General features: G+C 60.1%; 1 protein-coding gene across 9 annotated transcripts in view; it reads right to left on the reverse strand.

Annotated features, from left to right (window-relative positions):
• Positions 1-22,244, reverse strand: part of ABLIM2 (actin binding LIM protein family member 2) — a 143,737-nt gene that overhangs the window by 51,230 nt on the left and 70,263 nt on the right. For all 9 annotated transcript variants that reach the window (XM_040625373.1, XM_040625370.1, XM_040625371.1 and 6 more), the window contains exons 7-9: positions 16,539-16,626; positions 13,480-13,538; positions 5,930-6,007 (exon numbers count right to left, since the gene is read on the reverse strand). In XM_040625373.1, the coding sequence (XP_040481307.1) occupies positions 5,930-6,007; positions 13,480-13,538; positions 16,539-16,626 (225 nt within the window). The remainder of the gene's footprint in view (positions 1-5,929; positions 6,008-13,479; positions 13,539-16,538; positions 16,627-22,244) is intronic.

Here is a 22,244-nt window from a genome sequence, read left to right on the forward strand (position 1 = left end):
ATGACATGCACATGTGGGCATGCACTTAAATATGTCCCTAGCGAGTGCATGTCTGTACACACACATGCAAGCACCATGTATACACTGGTGCACACGTATGCACACGCACATAGACGACGTGCCTACGACAGAGCTACTCTCCCCACTCACTCACTCCCGCTGCCGAACACTAGCACACGCACTTGCACAACTTGTATATGTCCATACCCTCTCACACACCCACACTCGCATAGATACCACACACTCCCTCTCTCACCCACCACTGCACACCAGCACATATGCTCACACACACTCCCACACCAATCCACATTCACACCCCTCATGCCCACACACTTGCTCGTACACACAGAGTCACACACCGGCACATATATTCACACCCCCAAACTCACACCCATACATGCACACAATTCCCGTGTAATAGCACACACTTGCACACATAATCACACTCACCCAAACCACTACACACCTACACACATACCCACACTCACACGCGGTTGCACACACACTCGGCAATTTTGACCACTTGAGATATGGCAGCAAAGGGCCTGGCACCTGACGGGCTGGCTGGGGTAGGTCTTCAGGTGGGGCTAGGACCACATACAGCCCACGGCAGGTGCTCACGGCTGACGCACACAGAGCCACTCCATTTGCTCAGGTGAGGGCCCCCCAACCGCTCACTCTCCTGTGACTTGGCCTTCCTCTGCATCGCCCCACTGCTCTGAGCTGCTGCCCCCACCTGCCGCTCCTCCCTGGCTGCGGGGGCGGCTGGGGGCACGTGGCAGGCTGAAACATGGCCCCGAGCTGGGCAGGACCACACGCACAACCCTCAGCTGTCACAGCAGGGGTGACCATCCGTGTCAGTCCCCGTGCTCCTGTTGTGGGTGCCAACGTTCCCATCTATCCGGGAGTGGACATGCGTGGTCACCTCCTCCCACCACGCCCCCCTCAGGATTAAGCTCAGCCTGGCCTTGCCGGCCGTAGGCAAAGCTGGCAGTCACGCTGCCCCCACCAGCTTGGCTCTACCTGGATCCCGACAGAACCTTCTGCACAACCCCAGGCCCCGCAGTGACCGGGCCAGGGCCAGCATGGGCCCACACTCCTCTCTGTTGTGGGACGAGCTGTCTCTTTCCAGCCCAGGTGGCTCTGGTCCAGGCCCTCACTGCTCACACCGACACCCGGCAAGAGCCTCCGGGGGCGTCCCTGCCACACCTGCGCTGCTCACACATCGCCCACAGAGGCTGCTCTGGATCCCCAGCTACAGCACAGCGTCCTCCAGCTCGAATCTTCCAGCAGCCTCTCCAGGGGGGTGATGCAAGCCCTCGCTGCGCTCCCCAAATGCAGGGTTGACATTCCCGGCCTGCTCCCCCTGCGGTATCTCCTCCCTGTGCCCCCAGCATGCCCGGCTCAGCCCCAGGTTCAGTAGCCCCAGCCCACCTCCCCTAGGAAGCCTCTCCTGACCACCAGACTCCAAGGCTCTTATGAGCTGGTGGGTGCTCTTGGGGTGAACGCTGCCATTTGAGACGCTGCCATTTGAGAGAGGGAACGTCTGATGTCTCAGACCTCTGACTCAGCCTTGTGGAGCCCTGGGCACGATTCAGCACACTTGAGTTCCAATCCGAAGTTTGTCGTTTGTAGTCAGGATGGGCCCCGATCAGAATTTCTGAGCTCTTCCTCGGGGGCCCTTGTGCACCTGCTTAACCTAGAGACTCACTCCTCTGCCCATGCTGCCTACCCAGCCGAGCTCCCTACAGCTCCCCGGCCACCTGCAGCCCGCAGGCTTGCCTCCGGCTGCTCTCCCTCTCAGGCCTCTTTGCCCACTCACCCTCTGGTTCTTCCAGACTCAGCCTAGGCCTCCTTCTCTGAGAGACCGGCCCTGCTCCCCTCCACCATTTGGCTTGGATGTTTGTCTCCATTAAGTAAAGGTGCTGATGTGGGTTGGCACATAAGTCTCCCATTCTCTGGAACGAGTGGTTCCTGGGGGTCCATGACTCTGGTTTATTACAGAGTCTCTCCCTAACCCCATGCCTGGCACAGCAAGTCCCTTGGGGCGTGCTTGCCAAATTGAAATAAAATCCGTGGGGCATTTGGTAAAATCAGGTGGATTCTCTGGGCCGTTTTACAAGACGAGAACACCACCCAGGTCTTGTCCACCCTCTGGATTTCACGATCATCAAATGCTGACAGTGGAATGAGGGGCTGGGTGAGGCCTGCGTTCACGGTCCCTGTGCAGGTGGACCCCCTTCCCTGCCCCGGACCCTGTGGCTGTCAGCCCCACTATGCGCGGTTGGCGAGGTGGGTCCTGACCTGGGTTAGCCCCTGCTGATCCCTGAACAGCAGGGATCAGAAAGGCGGCTCGAGGGCACCGATACTGCCCGCCCCCACCCTGGACAAGGGCTCAGCTCCTGGCTCCCCAGCATCTGTCCTGCTCGGGAGGCACACAGATCCACTTCCTCCCATTGCCGGCCTTGGGGTGGTTGCCGTGACAACGGGCTAGGCTCTCTAATTGGCAGAAGGCCACTGGGACGTCTACATGTTCTTGTGATTTCTCTTCCCTATTTTCTCTCCCATACTCCGTCCAGCATGATACACAATAATAATACACGGCCATCGACACCTAGTTACAGTAAGTGTCACTAATAATACACCGTAGTGGAATAATGCTCATTTTCTGCTACGCCTCATTACTGATTTACTGCCGTGCTGCAGAAAGGTTAAATATGTGCAGCATGACCTCATTTGGAAAAAAAATACACACAGCGCAGAGAGACCTACGGGGTGCACGGCACGGTAGCAGCAGGGCTACTCCGGCGGGTTGAATAGCGTATGGTGTCCACGTCCTCCCGCACCACCGGGCTGCCGGGCCGCTGGCACCCTTGCAAGCCACAACGGGGAGGAGGGCCACCCTCCCGAGGCCCCGCACAGAGCACGGGGTCAGGCGCGCAGTGGGCCAACCACAGATCGCGGCAGAGAGACGAAAGAAAAAGCAGGGCAGAGCCTTGAGAGAGGAAGGGCTTGTTCGCCAGACTCACGCCTCCTCGGTGCAGGAGTTCCGGGGATGTGCGCCGACTGGGTGCTCACCCCACCCTGATTTGGGGGGGGACAGCCAGGTGCTCTGGCCTGTGGCCTGCCTGGTGCCCAGGAGGGCAGACGTGTCCAGGCTGGGTTCTGGCCACAGCGCCTGGAGCCCACGTGTTGCCATGGGACGTGTGTGCTCTTGGGTGGGGCTCCGAGGCTTCGCGGCTGTAATGCAGACAGATTTCCGCGGGTCTCTGAGCGGCATCTGAGAAGCGGGTGCAGCGACCCTGGGAGGAAGGAGGAGGGGGAGGTAGAGGAGGAGTGCGGGGAGCACTCACGTACCTCCATCGTGTCATGCGAAGACCTGGTGGTTCAGACTGGGGAGACTGGACGAAAGTAGCTTGCTCGGGGCCTTCTGTGTAAAACTGGAATCCAGGGCACCCATATGGGCCGAACGGGAAGTTTATCTAAGCTCAGACCATCCGCCTCGGACGAACGCACACCCGTAAGCGGCACTATGGACGGTCACGGGGCCTCTCAAGTAGCCGTGACCACCGTGGCCAGCGTCACTGCTCATCGCACGGTCACGGCAGTACCTCAGTCCTTGACAAATGCCAGTTCGTTTAAAAGAGGAGCTCTCACCTAGTGAGCGGTCAGCACAGGCTAGCGGCCACGGATGCTGGGTCCCCCGCTGCGCGCTCCACAGACCTTATCTCGCTGAAGTAACAGGAAACATAACTAAGATCTTTCATGACAGTGACGGCTCCATGGGCTGAATCAGGTCCTGCCACAACCGTATTTTGAAGCCCTAACCCCTGGGACCTCAGGTGGGACTGTGTTTGGAGATGGGGTCTTTACAGAGGTGAGTAAGGTAAAATGAGGTCACGAGGGCAGACCCCGATCCAATCTGACGGGTGTCTTTATAAGAAGAGATTAGGACAGAGACACGCACAGAGGGACGGCGACGTGAGGACCCAGGAGAAGACTACAAGCCAAGGAGGGAGGCCTCAGGAGAGCCAGACCCGCCCGCACCTGGCTCTCAGGCTCCCAGCCTCCCAGATGGGTAGAGAATCCTGTTCTGTGGTTGGAGCCACCGGGTTACGGGACTTATTTGCTGTGGTGGCTGAGCTACGAGCACAGATGTCATACAGATCATCGCAGCGAGCGTTTGCGAAGTCCTCCCGCGGGCCCAGGGCTGCCCTCAGGGTTCCCACGCTGTCCTCAGCGGTCCCTGGACAGCAGGTACTGTGGGTCTCTTTTGGTACAGATGAGCTCTCAGAGGCTCAGAGAGGTTCATTGCTCAGCTAAGGGCACACAGCGGGTCTGATGACTTCAGGCTGCCTTTCTGTGCCTGAGTGCACATTCACAAAGGGCCACACTGCGATTCAGCCTTGGGGCTCATGACGGTCACGTTCCCCCAAGGAGTAAAGTACTTGGAATTGTTACCCGTCAGAAGTAGAGTCAGGAATGAGTCTGCATCCAGCTAGCATGAGATTCAGGGCTGAAAACGTGTCAGGAAGAGCAAATCCAGCCCCCACTGTGTGGGAGGAAACAGAGGTCCTGGCCGGGTGGGAAAGGGATGGGAGAAGCGACGTGCCCCAAGTCACCTGCTGTTTCTCGCAGTAGCGGAGCCAGGCCCAGACGCCCAGTCCAGGGCTTGCCCCTCCCCCATCCTGCTGCTCGAGGCTCCGGGCTCTTCCCCAGACAATGAAGTTCGGTACTTACAGGTAAATTAGCAAAAGTACCAACCTGCCACTGCTGATCCTGCCACCCAGAGGTAGTTGCTATTACAGAGCTCCCGGTCATTTTCATACTTGTGTGTGCACACATATGCACCCATACACACACACCCCCATATGCACACACACCCATACACACAGGTACATACACACCCAGATGCACACATACACACACATCCCCGTATGCACACGTACACACCTGCACACACACACGTGCACACACAGCCATACACAGAGGTACATACACACCCAGATGCACACACCACACACACATCCCCATATGCACACGTACACACCTGCACACACACACGTGTGCACACACCCATACACGCAGGTACACACACACCCAGATGCACACACCACACACACACACATCCCCGTATGCACACGTACACACCTGCACACACACACGTGCACACACCCATACACAGAGGTACATACACACCCAGATGCACACACCACACACACACCCATACCCCTATGCACACGTTTACACATGCCTACACACACGTGCACACACCCATACACAGAGGTACATACACACCCAGATGCACACACCACACACACACCCATACCCCTATGCACACGTATACACCTGCATACACACACGTGCACACACACCCATACACACAGGTACATACACACCCAGATGCACACACCACACACACACCCATACACACACACACCTGTACACACACATACCCCTATGCACACACACACACATATACACATGTACTCTTTAATGAAAATGGGATCACACAACATATCTTCAACATGCTTCTCGTAGGAACACGTGAGAAACACTTCCCAGGGTAACAGGTGCAGATCTGTACCGCCATTTGCAGCGCCTGCCCAGTCCTACGTGTGCCCAAGTATTACTTATTCAGGCAAGCCTTAAGCTGTGGGACAGGGACACAACATTGATCTGACACCCCATGGACAACAGTTGCGAGCACATCTCTTTGGGCAGCATCGCCGTGTAACCAGGGAGTCCCCGGGTGGCACGACAGTCCTCGCTCAAGGCTCTGAGTCTGCACCGGCATGTGCCCCATGGCAGGGGCGTGAGTGCCGGCCCCGCACCCTGACACCTGAGGACGCCCCAGCCCCCAAGGGCACCGCAGCAATGACCCAGGCCCGGACCGTCTCATCACCGGCCTCCCTGCTCTCCAACTCACATAGATCACGCGGCTTGGAGACCCCGAGGTGCTGGAAGCAGGTGCAGAAATGATGCTCTCAGAGGAGCTTCTGGTTTCCTGGAAAGGAGACAGGAGGAGACTGAAAGCAGAATATGTTGATGCTAGAACCTTCCAGATGCAATTATCACAGGTCACACTCCAACTAAAATGCCAGTAATGAGATTTTTTTTTTTCAGGTTGAAAGAATTCTTAAAATAAACATGCGGACTTGAATGAGCAGCTGGAAAGCTATAATCAGACAGACGCAGCAGGTGACGGGGCGGCAAGCGCGGCAGCGAGCTCTCTGCACAGCTGGAAACGCCCCGATGATCACCCGCCTTGCACGCACAGAAATTATCTGTGTTTCAGAGGACAGGAGCGAGTGATGCATTTTCAAGGGATTCTGCGCGCTCCGATGGCCAAGGCCATCCCTTCTACCCAGAATGTTGCTGCTCAGAGATGTGATTTTCCACCTATATTATGGGGGTGGGGGGTGATCGCTCATTCTATCAGTCCGGTCATCCGCTGTCGGACTCTATGGCCACCACATCTGTGACCTGCTCCTTGAACGTCCACCCCATCCCTCCTCCCTCCCAGACCACATCTGCTCCCCCCGAGGGGACGGTTTCTCTGGCCTCTCCTCTGTCCCCTGCATCAGGGCTGCCCAATCCTGCATGGACACCCTCCTTCTCCAGCTCTCAACCCACTCACTATGCCTACCTCTCTCTCCACCTGTAGGGCATGACCTGGCGGCTACCCACTCCTCCTGGTCCACCCTCTACCCCTGCCTGGACCGCACACCGCCTGGCTTTCCCAGGCCTCCCCAGCCAAGAAGGCGGGCCTGCCTCCCCACCCTGAGGACGGCTCCCCCTGGCTGCCTCCTCTCTGGCTGCCATCCCTCTAGGTGGCCCACACCCACTGCAGTGGTGTCAGCAGCCTGGGAAGGGCCATGGTATAGGCTGAATTAATTATGTCTCCCAAAACTCGTATGTTGAAGCCCTCTCTCCTAGCACCCCAGAATGGGACCCTGTTTGGAGAGAAGGCATTTAAAGACGTAATTAAGGTAAGATGAGGTCATCTGGGTGGGCCCTAATTCAATCTGATGGGTGTCCTTATAAGAAGAGGAGATCAGGACACAGACACGTGCAGAGGGACAGCCACGAGAGGACATCTACACGCCACAGAAGGAGGCCTCAGAGGGAATCGACCCGTCTCCACATTGAGTCACGACACTCAGGCTCCAGGACGGGGAGAGAATACATTTCTGCTGGTTGAGTGACCAGCCTGCAGCATTTTATGCAGTGGCCCCAGGACACTATCACGGGCCGTGGAGCCCTGCCCTCCCAGCTGGAGGACCGCCGGCTGCCCCTACCCTCAGCAGGACAGCAGCAAGGACAGGACAACATCAGGAGCAGATGGGAGGCCTGTAAGGCATGGGGGTAGCACCCCGGGGAATCTGATTATAGCCCTGGTTGTGCATCTGGGGAGGAATGAGAAGATGGAGAGGGTGTGATGCTAGGGGCCCACACCTCCGTGCTGGTCTGTCCCTGCCGCCCACACTCCTGGTTATTGCCAGCTTCCTCCAGGACCGGGCATGGGGCTGCCCCCTCCCGTCGGTGCCTGCCCTGCCTCCCAGGGCCCCGGCTGTGCCCCTGTGCTGGATGGGGCACTCACCCAGGGCTTCTGAGGGCCAGCAGGGCTCAGCTCGACCCCACGTTCAGTCTCAAGGCCTCGGCCTCCCCCAGGTCAGACAAAGCATCACATGCTGTCTGCGGAGAAGACCCCGAGCAGCTAACGGGTGTGTGTCTCTCCCTGGCCCTGTGCGCAGGCGGCCCATCTCACCGGCCCCAAATGAGGGCTGTACCCCTTTATACACATGGAAAAAACCCTTTGAGTCTCTGCTCCTTCTCTCTAAGAGGGAAAAGCCCTCCTAAAAGGCACTTCCTCTTCTGAGGATCCCGCCAGAGAAGCGACGTGCTGGGGGCTCAGTGCTGGCCAGTTATCTTTGCCGTCACTTCGGCTCAGCTTGGGCTCAGGGCAGGAAGCCCCTTGTTTGTAAAGCAGACTCACTGCGGGGGTTTTAAAGGAAAGGGAGCCTAAGCGGCCTGGCCCAAGGACTGCCCAGTGCTCCAGGAGCGCCTGCCTGCACGGGGGCACCACCAGCATGAGCGGGGTGCTGGGGCTGCCTCACTGATATGCTCCAGCACCACAAGACATCCCCAGGGGCAGCGCCTCCCTCTGTCCCTCTGTGCCCTGTCTCCAGATGGGAGGGAGCTGGGTCCTGGGCTCTCTCTCACTTTCCATCAGGACTCCCACACGCCCAAAGAGCCTCACAGTTAATCAATACCCACTGTGTTCTCGGGGGTGTGTTCATACCCGGGAGACAGACGGGCCTGTCTACTCACCCAGCACCGTCCCCACCACTCAGCCTGGCCTGGGCAGGCACCGTCCTGTAACAGCGACTAGGGCGCCTGGTTCTCACGGGGTCACATACCAGTCAACTGACACGGTGCGAGGGGTCCAATTCCTGCTCGCCCCCATTAGAGCTGAGGGCTGAGGCTCAGAGAGGGCTGGCGGTCTGCCCGAGGTCACACAGCCGGGCAGAGGCAGAGCCGGGCTGCAGCCCCAAGGATTACTCTACTGCTCTTGGCTGCCACGGAGAATTCCATGGTCACTCACGTTTGGCCAGGCTGTCCTTGCACTTGGGCCTCTCCAGGTCCCACCACGGCGGGGAGCTCAGACCTCTGTGTATAGGGTGGAGTGGGGCGGGGCGGGTACTGCCTCTTGAGCCTGCAGCCCCGGTCCTCCCAGCCTGCAGGATCAGCCAGGCCAGCCCAGGCTCCCTCCCTCCCACCACGTCAGACCCCCGACCCCAGCCAGAGCAGAAGCCCACCTAACCCATCCCCCGCCGCCCTCACCTTCAGCGTGCATGGAGCTCCCCCACCCCGGCCACCTGCCAGGCTGGGGCCGCCCCTGCCACGACGCTGAAATAATCCCTCAGCGCACTGCAGATCGCTGGCTCCTCTGGCCCAGGCCCCGAGCCACTATGGGCCGAGCCCTGTGACCCTCCTCTGGCACCATTTGCCAAGGCTCGGCTCCAGGAAGACATCCTCTCTCCTCACCCTGCCCCCCGGGCCCCACCCAGCTGCTCTCCCCACCCTGTTGCCCCTGAAACACCTGTACCCCGGAGCCTGCCCATCCCACGAGACATCAGGGAAATCTGCGAGGGGCAGGGGCCGGTCTGTCTCACTCATCTCTGCGCTCCACCAGCAGCCCGATGGTACTCAGTAGGAGCTCAGCGGCCAGCTGCGTGTGGAATGATCACATAACCAAATGACCAAGGACACACAGGGATGGGCAATCAGGGCCACCCTAGTGGACCCTCTGCAGACACCGAGAAGCCATCCTTGTCCTGGGGCGTGGCCACGCCCTGGAGGGATGCAGGCAGGGATGACAGAGGTCCCACCCTTGCCTCGCCTGTCCTCTCAGGGATCCCCGCACTTGCCTCTCTTCCTGGAGAGCAACTCCGAGGCACGGACCGAGCTGGTCCTACAGGTTCTGGAGCCTGGCAAGGAGGGCACTTGTTAAATGACTGATTACTGGTCAGTTAGTGGTGAGTTAGCTGTTGTCTGGATTACCAGGTTGCTGTGGGACCACCTCCACCGTGGGGGCTGCTCTCAGAGAGAGTTAGTGAAGCCCGCACCACCCCTGCTGCGTTTCCCAGGGGCCGGGTCCGCTGAGCTGATCCGCGGCTGACCGAGGCCGGCTGTTTCACGCTCCCTCACTGGCTTGCACGGAATGAACGATACAGGAAAGTACAGCTCTGTCTTCCCGTCTCGCAGGCCAGGAGCAGCCAGCCCAGCGGGGAGAACGATCTGCAAGGGGACCCGTGTGCCGGCCCCGCCCCGGGTCTGTTCTCCCTTCTCAGGCGAGACAGAGCAGCTCTCAGGGGCCGGAGGGAGGGAGGGTGAAATGCGGGACAAGCAGGGCATGACCGGGGCCTGGATCCTGTCCCGGGACACAGAGGGAGGGCCCCGCGCGCCAGCCCCGGGCACAGCACCGAGGGGACAGCTGTTCTCAAGGGACAGCCTTGGCACCAGAAGTTCCGGGGCGTCTGCAGAGACACAGCCCAGAAAGCCAGGCCTGGCTGTGCAATGACCCTTCCCTTCTTCCCTGTCCGGCAGTCAGGGGACCTCCCTTCCTCTGGGCCAGTAGCTGCGGTCACTGAGGGCTGACCTCTGGGCTGAGAGCAGAGGGGGCTGCTGCTGCCAGGCCTGGCCAGGCCGGGCTCCCTGCAGGCCCCGAGGCCAGCTGCACAGCCGGCTCCAGAATCCAGGAGCAGGGCTGGGCATCCCGACCTGTCCTTGAGTGGGCTGGCCGCAGGCCTGAGTCCCCCTTTCTAACCCGGTCACTCTCAGGAGACAGGCCTGGAGGCTTCTCAGCATGTGGGCTCCCTCCAAGTCCCCCTGGCAGGCCTTCGGGTTGGGATTTGGGGAGGGGTCCCACAGACAAAGGTCAGGACCCTGTGGTCACTTCAAGGTCAAGGAGCTGCCTGGCTCGTCTCTGAGGCCCAGAGTGGCCCAGGGGAAGGTTTTAGAGAAGATTGTGAACTCTATCAGCCACAGTGCCCCTGCCACTGACTATGACCCGAGTCAGGTACGTGACAAACTGGGCACAGCCTGTCCCCCGCGAGCGTGCCCAGGCCTGTGAATGTATTACCATGTGCGACCAAAGGGACCCTGAGCCTGATGTGACTAAGGAGCCTGAGGTGGGAGGTCGCTCCGGATGACGTGGGTGGGCTCCCTGGGATCTCAGGGTCAGGGCACAGGTGGTGACAGAGGCGGGGTCAGGAGCAGACGCAAAGCCTCCAGAGCGAGCACGGCCCCGCCCACCCATCCTCAACTTCTGGCCTCCGGAAGTCAGGGGACACATCTGTGGTTCTTCAAGCCACTGAATGCGTGGTCCTTCATTACAGCAGCCACAGGGACAAATACAGTCACCAGCTTCCACCTGCCGTCTCCACGCTCTGCATCCCTGGAGCCGGGAGCTCACGTGGGTCTGCCTCCATCCTCACGCTCACACAGCCGCCCAGCGCTGAACCTGGGGACGGCCCCATCCTGCACGTGCTCAGTGCGAGTGCCCTGGCCCCCTGGCAGTGGGGGACCCCGGGGCCCAGCCAAGGGGCAGCAATCGCGGTCCCGGAGATGGAGGGGCAGGGGGCAGGAAGATGGCTGGGCTCTCAGCCCAAATCCCAGTGTTCTAGAATTCAGGCCATAGTTCTGGAAATTCAGCCAAACTGGTGACCGGTGCCATCTGTGTGCCCGGGAGCAGTGGGCCTGGCCACCGAGTCCCCCGAGGTCCCTCCCCAGGCTGCGGGGCTTCCTGTGCCCTTTGCTTCCTTCTGCACGGTCTGAGAGGACACTCGGGGTGACAAAGGAGCAGACACAGGAAGTGGCCCAACTCAGGGTCCAGGGGCCACGGTCTGCCCTAGGGCCCCTCACCCCTGCACTCCAGCTTCTGCTGCTCCCTGTACCCTGGGGCTGGGACCTCTGGGCCTCTAGCCCTCGGGGGCCCTTCCCTGTCTGCACCCCCAGGCCCGAGGCTTGAGCAGCAGTCAGCTGGAGGTCTGTGCCCACCAGGGCTAACGCAGGGGCTCTCGAGGCCCAGCAGGCCTCCTGTCTGTGGGCATCAAAGGTGACCCTCTGAGCCTGAATTAAACCAGAGGCCTGTGTAGACACTTGCAGGATTCTGAGAAAACCAACCAGCACCCCTTGAGAAACAAGGTCACAGATGAAGGGCAGGGTTGGCCCTGGAGAGGAGAGCCCCAGGGTGCAGTCCCTGCCTCCGCCTCCGGGCCCAGCCTGGCTTCCACGGAAAGGGGCTGAGCAATGGCTAAGTTTGTCTCGGGTGAGGGGAGGCCTGGGGGACACAGAGGAGGAGCCTCTCCTCCACAGAGCCCTCCTGCCCCAGCCCAGGGCCCCCTGTGCTCCGTCCCCATGGCTGTCAGACGCGATGTGCACGTGTGCCCCCCCCCACGCCCCCTCTGCCTAGAGGATGTCGGGGCAGGACTCCGTCACCTCTGTGTCCCGGGCCAAGAGCAGGGCCTGGCACAGCCAGACGCTTGGTGAAGCTCTGCTGAATGACGGAGGGCACCCGTGAGTGATGCATGGGAAGCGGGGGTTCCAAACCCCCTGCAAGCAATTTCTAAGGCAAATGGGGGAACGTCCCTCTGCTGGCTTCCTTCCGCGCAGGCTTATCGAGCGTTTGCTGAACTGGGTTGGGGCCCACCCCTCCTGCGGGGGCTGCTATGGGGAACGTTTCCTCCACCTGCCAACATCCCTGTGAAGCTCATAAGCTGCAGTGCCTGGGGTCTCCATCCAGCCCCACGAGAATTTCCCAAAACCTGCTGGTTCTGGGGGGACCGGCTTGGGCTTGCCAATAGGGCTGTGCCCACGCTGTGGAGCTAAGGGTGAGGGGACTCTGTCCGCCCTGCCCAGAGCACCCTGCCCGGAGCCCCTTGCCCCCAGGGGCTGCCCAGACCCATCCTGCAGGCTTAGCTCCGATTCCAGTTCCTTTGGAGGCCTTCCCTAACCATGTGTCCTGCCTCCCTCCTCCTCTCCCCTGGCGCCCTCGGTCTCCCACCACCAGCCTTTGGTGCAAGTTTGCTTGTGTGGGAGTCAATTTCTGTCTCTCCCTGGAATGTCAGTCCCAAGAGGACAAGCCTGTGCCTACCTCCCTCCTCACCTGTGCCTGGTGCCCAGCTGGGCCTCTGAGCGGTGGAGAAATTGGTCTCGCCCAGAGAGAGGTCTGGCCTGCTCCCTTGACCCTGGGGGGTGATCTGTGTCCACTGCCAGAGTGTCCATTCAGGGAGGGGTTTATCCACACCTAACAGTCCTAGGGCGGGGCCGGCCACCTGGAGAGACTGACCATGTGATCTGGGGTGCTCTGGGGTCTTGCCACCTGGACAGTGAAATCAACCCTGGGGCAATCAATCAATCAGGTAATGGAGCCCCAGCAAGATCTCCGGACACAAAGCTCCCCGGCTTGGCAACACTCTGGGCATGCGGTCCCACATGGGCTGGCAGGTCCCGCGTCCCGTCTCCAGGGCAGAGGACCAGCTCTGTGTCTGGACATGCCAGACCCTGTGCCACACGCCTCTTTCTTTGGCTCATTCCACGCGTATCCTCTCCTGTAATAAACCCCAACTGTGACTATCAGAGTTTTCAGGGAGTCTGTGAGTCCTTCCCACGAAGGACTGAGACTGAGAGCAATTTGGGGTCCCTCAACCTTGCAGTTGATGTCCCAAGCGTGGACGGTCTGTCACAGCTGTCCCCAAACTTTTGTAGCCCTCATGCCCTGTGGACCCATGGACAGGTCAGCGGGCCAGGACAGGGAGGCCCTGAGATGCCCCCGGCCCAGCTCACACCGTCCTCAGCACCCCCAGGCCTCATGCCACCTGGCCCGTGCAACTGGCCTGCGAGCCGACAGCCGCGGGTGGCCGCACACGGGCGCCAAAGAACGCACTGGAGCAAGTAGTAAGTTCCACCAACCTTGTTTCTGTCTTCAGTCCTGGCGGCTTGTCGGCACGCTGGGTGCCAGATGGAGGAGCCTGCAGACAGATTCCCAAGAGGGAGGGCTCAGTGTTACTTCCCACGACGCAGGGGCTGCGCAGGCAGTCAGAAGCGGGGGGCTGGCAGTCCGCACGTGGGCGCTCTGTGCTGGAGTGGGTGCTGGGCCCGGGGCAAGCTGATCGCCGCCAGGCACCAGGGGCTCACAGCCCAGTTTGGGGGGCGGGGGTGTACAGAGCACGGGAAACACTTCACGTGAGCCAACTGCCCCATGGGGCCTGCACGGGGTCCCGGGGCACCGGGGTGTCCCGAGGAGGCTTCTCAGAAGAGGGGTGTCAGGCGGCTTCTCATTCAGAGGAGGGGGAGAGAGGACAGGCTGCCCACGGGTGTGGGGGCAGCAGCCAGGCCCAACCACGCACACACTGGCGCTGGGGCTGGGGCCGGAGCTGGGGTGGGAACCAGCCTCGGGAGCAACAGCTGTGGGGCGAGAGCTCTCGCCCGGGAGGCAGGAGGGGGAACCTCAGGTGGGAACCGGGCTGTGGGGTGAAGAGCAGGGCCGGGGGGCCGGGGGCCAGGCATGAGCCTCCCGCACTGAGCCCGACCCTGTCACTGACTCCCTGGGTCCCGACCCCTATGCTGCCTCGGTTTCTTCAGCAGCCAGCACGGCCCCACCACCCACGCCCACATCCAGCACCAGCAAGATAACAAGGGCACCGAGGGCCCCACGTGCCCGCCTTTTCCTAATTCACACTCAAGCGCTCCAGGTGTCGGATTTTTCCCATCTGCAAACAGGGCCGAGAACGTCCCCGCTCCTCAGGCCGGCGGGAGAACCCAGTGAGGTTAAACCGGGGTAGTAACACGCCGGAACGGGGCCTGGTGCGTCGCGGCTTGCGCGTTAGCTGCTTACCGCGGTGTGTCTAGCGGGGGTGGGCTCCGCGCAGGTCAGCCCTCCCTGAGCCCCACCTTTCCGGGCCCTGCTCTCCCTCCGGGGCCTCCCTGCATCTCAGCCTGGCCTCCTCGCCCCCTCAGTCGCCGCGGCTCTGTGCCTAGGTCCGTGCCCCATCGAGAAGCGGCCATGTCTGTTCTGCGCCCGCACCCCCGCCAACAAGCCATGCAGGGCCTGGCACATGAGGGGCACTAAAGAGTGTGTGAGGGAAAGAGTGACGTCCTATTTCTTGCTTGCCAAGCCCTCACGGTCACACGAACTAACGCCCAGAAGGGGACTTTATTACTGCCCCGTTCCGGCAAACTGTCTGCATCACCTGGAGCTCCTGGGAGACCATGATTAAGGGGTGTGTGTGTGTGTGTGTGTAAAACATGCATTTTAGACAACTCTGATTACTGAAGTAATAGGTACATCACTGATATTCCTTACTAAAAATTAAAGGCACCCAACAAAGTGTAAATAAGAAAATTAAAACCACTGCTAACCTCCTAGCCACTCTGCTCGGGCCGCTTTCCAGCGATCCGTGCATTTTTCAGAGAATGTGGATAAGGTTGTACAAACCTCGTTTGATGTCCTACAAGTTTTGTTCAAAGTGTCTAGAACGTTTCCCCCACACAATTAAATACCAGAAGCACAGCCGTGAGGGCTGGGTCCCATCGCCCCGCATGCAGGGAGGGGGATTTACCCGTCCCTCGCCTGCTGGCTGTGGCGTTCCATTTCTGGAGTCACGCTGGGGTTCCGGGGCACACAAGTCCTAGCACACCCCGCTCACTGAAGGACTTCCTAGAAATGGAGTCTTGGCTCCAAGGGCGCGGGCATTTTCAAGGCTCTCGATGCACACTGGTAATTTCCCAGTTTTTGCCACACCGGTCAGAGAAGAGGCCCATTTCCTTGATTCCTCACAAAGGGGATGCGACCTTCCCTTTAGTCCTTGTCAACCCCATGGGGGAAAGAAGACTTTCATCTGGGTCTCCCTGATCATGACGAGCAGTCACAGCTCCTCCCCTGTATTTACTGGAAGGTGTGCCCCATGGTTGGTGGTGCTGGTGGTAGTGGGGAGGGGGCTGCCCCACGTCCTCGAAGGCCGTGAGGCTCACTGGGACCCCTGCTCTTCAGAGCTTCAGCTGTATGGGATTCGCCTGTCGACACCTCCACGGAGTCCCAGCATCCAGGTGGACCAGGCAGGTCTCAGGGTGTCCAGGCCGGGCGGGGCCAGACCCCCCACCCCCGAAGCCCTGGGCAGTGCTCCACGGTGCGGAGTTGAAAACCTCCGACCCGGGTCCACCCCTTGGCATACCGGCTGGGAAATCTGAGGCTGGGAGAGGGGATGAGACTGGCTTCCATATTCCACAGAAAGTCACCGCAGGACCTGCTTAGAAACGGGGTGCCAGCCACAGCCCAGAGCCATGAAGAACATCTTTGTTCCCAGAGACTGGGTCTCCCTTGATGGCGAGTTCCTGTCCCCATGCTGCGGCTCTAGCGCCATTGTGCAGGGAGTCAGAAAGGCTTGAAAGCACTATTTACAGTGGGGGTGATGCCATGGGGGGCCCCCTCCCACCCAGACATCCCAGCGACAGAAGGAGGGGTGCAAAGGACTCCTTTCATGGGCTCTCGAGCAGAGACTCAAGGAACAAGAAGGGACACCGGGGACAAGGCCGGCCTAGCTGATGTCACCCCACGAGGCTGGGCTCAGAAAGGCAGGCCTGTGTGACACACAGCCCCAAGACGACTGTGCCATGAGGTCATGAAACAGCCGGTGTGTGGCTCTCCCATCCGCTAGCCCTGCTCGGCCCGCCTCCGGCTCCCTGCACACAGACGGCTCATTGAATAGAACAGTGGCTGAAGAGATGGGGGCTCTATACCCAACCCCTCGTCTTGGGGGGGTGCCGAGCGGCCCTGGGCCCACCTCCATGTCCAGGCCGTCACCAGGTCCCATGACTCTGTGTCCCACGTGCTGCCACGGGGCTGGGTGGGGGGCTTCCCAACGAGCGAGGTGACACAGGCCACCCACCAGGTCCCACCCAGCATGTGGGACAGGCCCAGGGGATGTCCCTGTCTTGCCCGAGGGGACTGGGCAGCGGCATTTTGTCCTTACCTTGAAGATACATCTCCTCGCCTTCCGCAAACATCCGGCCGCAGCGGACGCATAGCGCACACAGCGGGTGGTAGTGTTTTTCTCCTGCCTGTGAAGACAGCAAAGCAGAGGTGTTGCTGCCAAAGCTAAAGGGGCCACGGGAGCAGCCACACTTGGCCGGCGGGTACAGCACACCCACATGCGGGGTTCTCGGGGGATACTGAGTGTGTGCCACGTCCCGTATCCATCAGGGGCTCGGGACAGCACCCGAGAGAGCCTGCGTCCGCTGGGTGCTCCCAGACTGCCCAGGGTACTGGTTGTGGAAGCGGGCCACATGTGCCGGGGCCATGTGTGCTGGGGCCACGTGCGCCGGGGGCCACATCTGGGAGCAGAGACGCAGAAGCACCGCACGACCTCCGGGCGAGCAGGGGTGTCACCCAGCTCCTCCACTCAGTGGTTGATGGGTCTGCTCCCTCACGGGGCAGGGGGCCAGGTCCCGTCTGTCTCTGAACCAGGGAGCGGGGGCAGCAGGGAGGGCAGAAGGAGGCCAAAGCTAACCTGATCTCCCCAGGTGAGGCACCGGAGGGATGGGCCGTCTTACACATCTCCGTATTGCTCAGATTTCTCAATTAGCATTTACTGTTTTTAGAATCCTTAGCATTTGTTAAATTAGGCGCAAAGACTAACACGGACGTTACGTGAACTAACGCCACTGGCTGGTGTGGTGCAGTTCTGGGCGGCACAGAAGAACCTCGCAGAACTACCGCACTCAGCACCGTCCATGCCACTACTGTCAGCCTCGGGGTAAGGTGGCGGCGGCTGGCGTTCACTCTTCCTGGAAATGGGAAGATCCGACCACCGCTTCCCGAGCGTGTTAGTACCGCCACGTCCCGGATGAGCACAAGCGGGGGCAAAATGCACACACGCCTCTCACGATCCTCCCCTCACCACCGAGCCATCGGTGAACACCTGCCCCCAGGTGACCCCGTGGTGGGGAGGGGGGATCCCAAACACGCTCCCGTCCCGCGTGATGTGCCCCGTGGCATGGCCACAATGCATCCGGACGAAGGGATTCTTCCCGGGGAGCGCGAGGATGCTATGTCTGTAGTCCTCCCGCCTGCTCCAGAGGCCCTCCTCCCGTTCCCTCCGCCGGGAGCACCTGCCCCGCTCCGTCTGCCCGGGGCCTCCACGTTCTCTATCACAGCTCAAATGCCGCCTCCTCCGGAAAGCCTCCCGGGCACACGTCCCTCATCTGGGCTCCTCACTGGACAGGGAGGCTCTCGGGGGCCGGGCCTAGCTGGGGCCACTTCAGGAACCGCTAGTTGTGGGGATCTCCCCGGTAGCAGGTTACAGGGCAGTGCCGGCCCAGGCAGAAGGAGGGCAAAGTGGTCATTTCGGCGACTTTAAACATTGCAACTTCTGACCTGTCCTTGTGCATGCCTCACCCAGGCCCCCTTCCCACTGGTGGGGGACACCCCCACGACTCAAACAGCAGGAGTTCTGGGACAGCCACTTGGAGGAGAAAGCACGCCCTGAGGGAACACAGACCCTGGCGTCTACACGGGGTGTCTACACCTGAGTAGGAGGAGAGAGAAAACCGTGGGGATGGTTTCTAAGACAACAGGCTTGAAATCCCAACCACATGGAGGAGAATTAACACAGAGGGAAGATGCAGCCCCAGGCCGCTGGGAGGGGCCGGCCCTGCGTCCTCGGTCTGCCGCCATCGGGGAACCACTCCCACCCAGACCTGGCAAATGCCCCGAGCCCCCCAAGAAAACGGCAACTCCACCACCATTTCCGCAGCTCGAGCCAAGGCCCTTTCACATGCCACCCTGTCTTCAGCCTCCAGAGGCCCTACGAGCTACATTAGTACCCTCATGTTCCACACGGTGCACAGAAAGGTGGAGGGAGCTGAGAAAGGTCACACAGCACAGGCTGGCGGAGCAGGACTGGAGCCCAGGAGTGTGGCCCTTGGTGGCCTCCCAGCCCCGGGCCTGGCGGTCCCGGCTCCAGGGTGCTGTCCCCAGCCTCCCCGTGCCCCAGCCCAGGCCCCGGACCACCCATGGGGAGACCCCGAGACACCCAGGAGGGAGGAAAGAGGCAGACCCCGGAGAGCACAGATTCCATTCGCACAAAGTGCAGAGCCAAGCAGACGCGTCCCCTTCACTGGAGTCAGGGGGGGCGGGGGGGGTGTCCCGGGGGCTGGGCACGTTCTCTGTCTTGATCTGAGTGCTGGTTGCACAGGCCTGTCCATGTTGTGGACACTGACCACACTGCACACGTAGGATTTGTGCACGCCTCTGTGTGTGTGACAAGCCAGCAAGACCCACAAAGCGGATTGATGACCAAAAGTACGAGCTGAAACTTTGAATCTCTTAGGAGAAAGTGCGGGCTGCATCCACCAGCCCAGGTTTGGCAGCGCGTTCCCGGCTGGGACACCAAAAGCAGGAACAGCAGAAACAAAAATAAAAGTGGGAAGACAGCCTGGAGAGCGGGAGGAGACATGTGAAATCCTAGACCCAACCAGGGCTTAGCATCCAGAGCATAGAGAGAATTCTTACCGCTCAACAACAGAGACAAACAGTCCACCTAGAAAGTGGGCAAAGAACTCGAATAGACATTTTTCCAAAGAAGATACACAAGGGGTCAAGGAGCACATACGAGATGCCAGACGTCACCGTCACAGAGGAAGGGCAAGTCCAAACCGCCATGAGACGCCCCTCCATGCCCATTAGGGTGGCCGTAATCAAAGCAAGACCCAAGGGACAGTGCATGTCGGCGAGGACGTGGGGAAAGCAGGCCCCTGTGCACCTGCTGGAGGGAATGCAGGCGTGGCCACCAGCACCTGGGAAAGAGACGCAGTTACAACCGGACCCAGCGGTTCCACTCCTGGCTGGGAAACAAATGGAGACAAGAGCCCGGCAAAAACAGCGGTCTGCACAACTGGGACGTGAGTGTCCAAGTCAGCCATTTTCACAGTGGCTCCAGGGTGCAAACGGCCCCAAATGGCCCCCAGGGGATGAGCAGGTAAACAAACTGTGGTCCGGCCGCACAGCGGACTATCCTTCAGCCTTAGAAAGGACTGGAGTCCTGACACGTGGGGCCCTGGGAAGTCCTATAAGGACGTCAGTGTCCTGTAAGATGGGCCACCAGAGCTCTGTCTCCGCCACGACGGACACAGGGAGAAGGTGGACATCTGCGGTGCAGGCAGCAGGCCCTCGCCAGGAACTGAAGGGGCCGGGCCGGCACCTGGATGGCGAACTTGCAGACCCTAGCACAGGAAGGACGCTACCTGGGGCTTCACACGCAGGGCCCAGAATGGCTGCAGCGGCTCCAGCACACTAAGACCCACTATAGAGTCCAAAGTCAAAGCACCCTCGCTCCTTGTATCGGGCCCCATGGTCACTCCCGCCCTCTCTCCCGGTGGCCACAGCGACCGGACATTCCACGTCATCCAAAGGCTGCTGCAGCCCCTGCCCTTTCAGAGCCTCTCCTCCCCATCCCCATGCACTACAAGCCTGGAGCATCAGCAGCTGGGGTGTGGTCTGTGCAGCCCCCCAGCACCCCAGATGGCCCAGGCCCGCACCAGGTGGGTCTCAAGATGGCTCAGATTTCTAGAGAATATTAAAAGCTCATGAGCTTCTGCAGTGCGTGGTTTTAAAAAGATGTCTGTGCCTCTGACAAGTGGCTGTCGTCTTTAGTAAGACAGAACAGGCTCATTAAGAACGCAGGGACGCGGGCTCCAGGTGCCTAGAGCAAGGGCTGCGCCTTATTCAGGACCAAGTCAGCGCGGACAGACTGGAGCACGTCGCACCGCTGACACGCAGGGCGCAGCCAGCACCAGGGACTTGGGGCAGGGTGTCCGGGCTCCAGAAACTCCCACCCCCCCCACCCCGTACCCGGCCATGGGCAGCACAGAGGGACATGCCCGGCACATGGGAGGCAGGCGTCCCCTCATCTGGGGTCCCTTCTGCTCCCTGGACAACAGGCTGTGTCCCCCGCTGCTTTCCATGTGCTCCGCTGGACGCCAGGCTGTGGAGGGCTGGGCAAGTGCCACTGCCGCAGCCTCCCGCCCAGGCCGGCCAGCTCCTGGGGGCCGCTCACGTGCCTCCACCGGCCCCGATCAAAGCTTAGTTTCCCTGTTGAATCCAGATCCGAAAAGACCTCATCACCAGCACACGCCGAGATGATGACACGTACCCAGCAGCTGACCAGAGCCTTCGGCGGGAGCTGTGCCGCTGCCGCGGGGAGCGTCTGCTGCCGGGGCCTACGACCCCCTGGAGAGGAGCAGGGCCCTGCAGGCGAAGCACTGTGCGATCGGCAGCCCCCTCCCCAGAGCCCCTGACCTCAGCCCTGCCGCTGTCCCCATTGCTGACCCCATGTGTTCACTCTCGGCGTGGGGTCTCTGCCGTGTTGCCAGGCTGGCAGGCGCTCTCTCTCTCTCTCTCCCCTTCTCCCACCATTGAGCTCTCTCTAGGGCGTGTCGCCTCGTCCTCCCCGGTCCCCCAGGTCCCAGAGCAGACCCCACGCGGAAATGCTGTCCTATGTTCCTAAGTGGTCCCTAGAGCACATGATGTCGCTAAGAAGCCCCCGCAGCAAAGACGTCTGCTCCATGCCCTTGTCCCAGCCCCTCAAACCCAGAAGACCAGGGACCGCGGCTCGCCAGTGTAGACGCTGTTACAGACCAATGGGAAGGGTCAGGACCCAGGCTCTGATTCGTTGTCAGATGCACAAGCAGGGCATGGCGTCAGGCTGACAGCACGTCCGTGCACTCCTGTGTCTGTGTGTCTGTGTGTCTGTGTGTCTATGTGTATCCATGTGTGTGTATGTACGTGTGTATATCTGTGTCTGTGTGTGTCTGTATCTGTGTGTCCGTGTGTGCCTGTGTGTGTAGGTATGTGTATGTGTATATGTCTGTGTGTCCGTATCCGTATGTATATGTGTATATCTGTGTCTATGTCAGTGTGTCTGTATCTGTGTGTCCGTGTGTATCCGTGTGTGTATGTGGGCGTGTGTATCTGTGTGTGTGTGTGTGCGTGTGTGTTTATCTGTGCACGTGTACACACAATCTAAAACGGTGAATTCTAAATCCTAACAATAGTTAGTCTGGGTGATGGCGTTCATTATGGATGCTTTTTCAGTTTATTTTATGATAAACAGGTATTCCTTCCGAATATGTTTTTTTAAATAAAGACATTCATCAAATTACAAAAAGAGAGAGAGAGAAGTTGGGGCCTTGGCAAGTTGACCTGTTTCTGTCCTGAGGAAATGCCTTTATTTCTTCAGAACATGTGGTTTATTGTCTCCCAGCGATAAAAGTCATATCCGCTAAAGAGGGTAAAATGGAGCGCCCAAAGGAAGACCGATGTCCTGTAGCCCTAGGGGATGGTTTATTTGAAATGGAGACATGTTTAGGGGCTGCCTGACCCAGGGTGGAAGCTGCCTCCGTGGTCCCCCTCCCACCAGGGCTCCTGGGTGGTGGGGGGTTCAAGCAGGGAGCCCAGCCACCACCAGCCCGGGACAGGGCACACAGTGAGTGTTCAGAGGGTCTGTAGGTGAGGGGTGGGTTAAGGAAGAGAGAAGAGAAGGCAGGCAGGGGAGGGAGAGAGGGAGGGAGGAATTAATTAGTGGTCCCAGAGGGACCCTGGGCTTCTCGTTACCATGGAGACAGCCGGGCTGCACCAGGCAGGTGGGGCTCCTACAGCAGCACTGCAAGGGTTAAGGAGG

The sequence above is a fragment of the Ursus maritimus genome, unplaced genomic scaffold, assembly GCF_017311325.1.
Source record: "Ursus maritimus isolate PB19 unplaced genomic scaffold, ASM1731132v1 scaffold_8, whole genome shotgun sequence".
Lineage (NCBI taxonomy): Eukaryota > Metazoa > Chordata > Mammalia > Carnivora > Ursidae > Ursus > Ursus maritimus.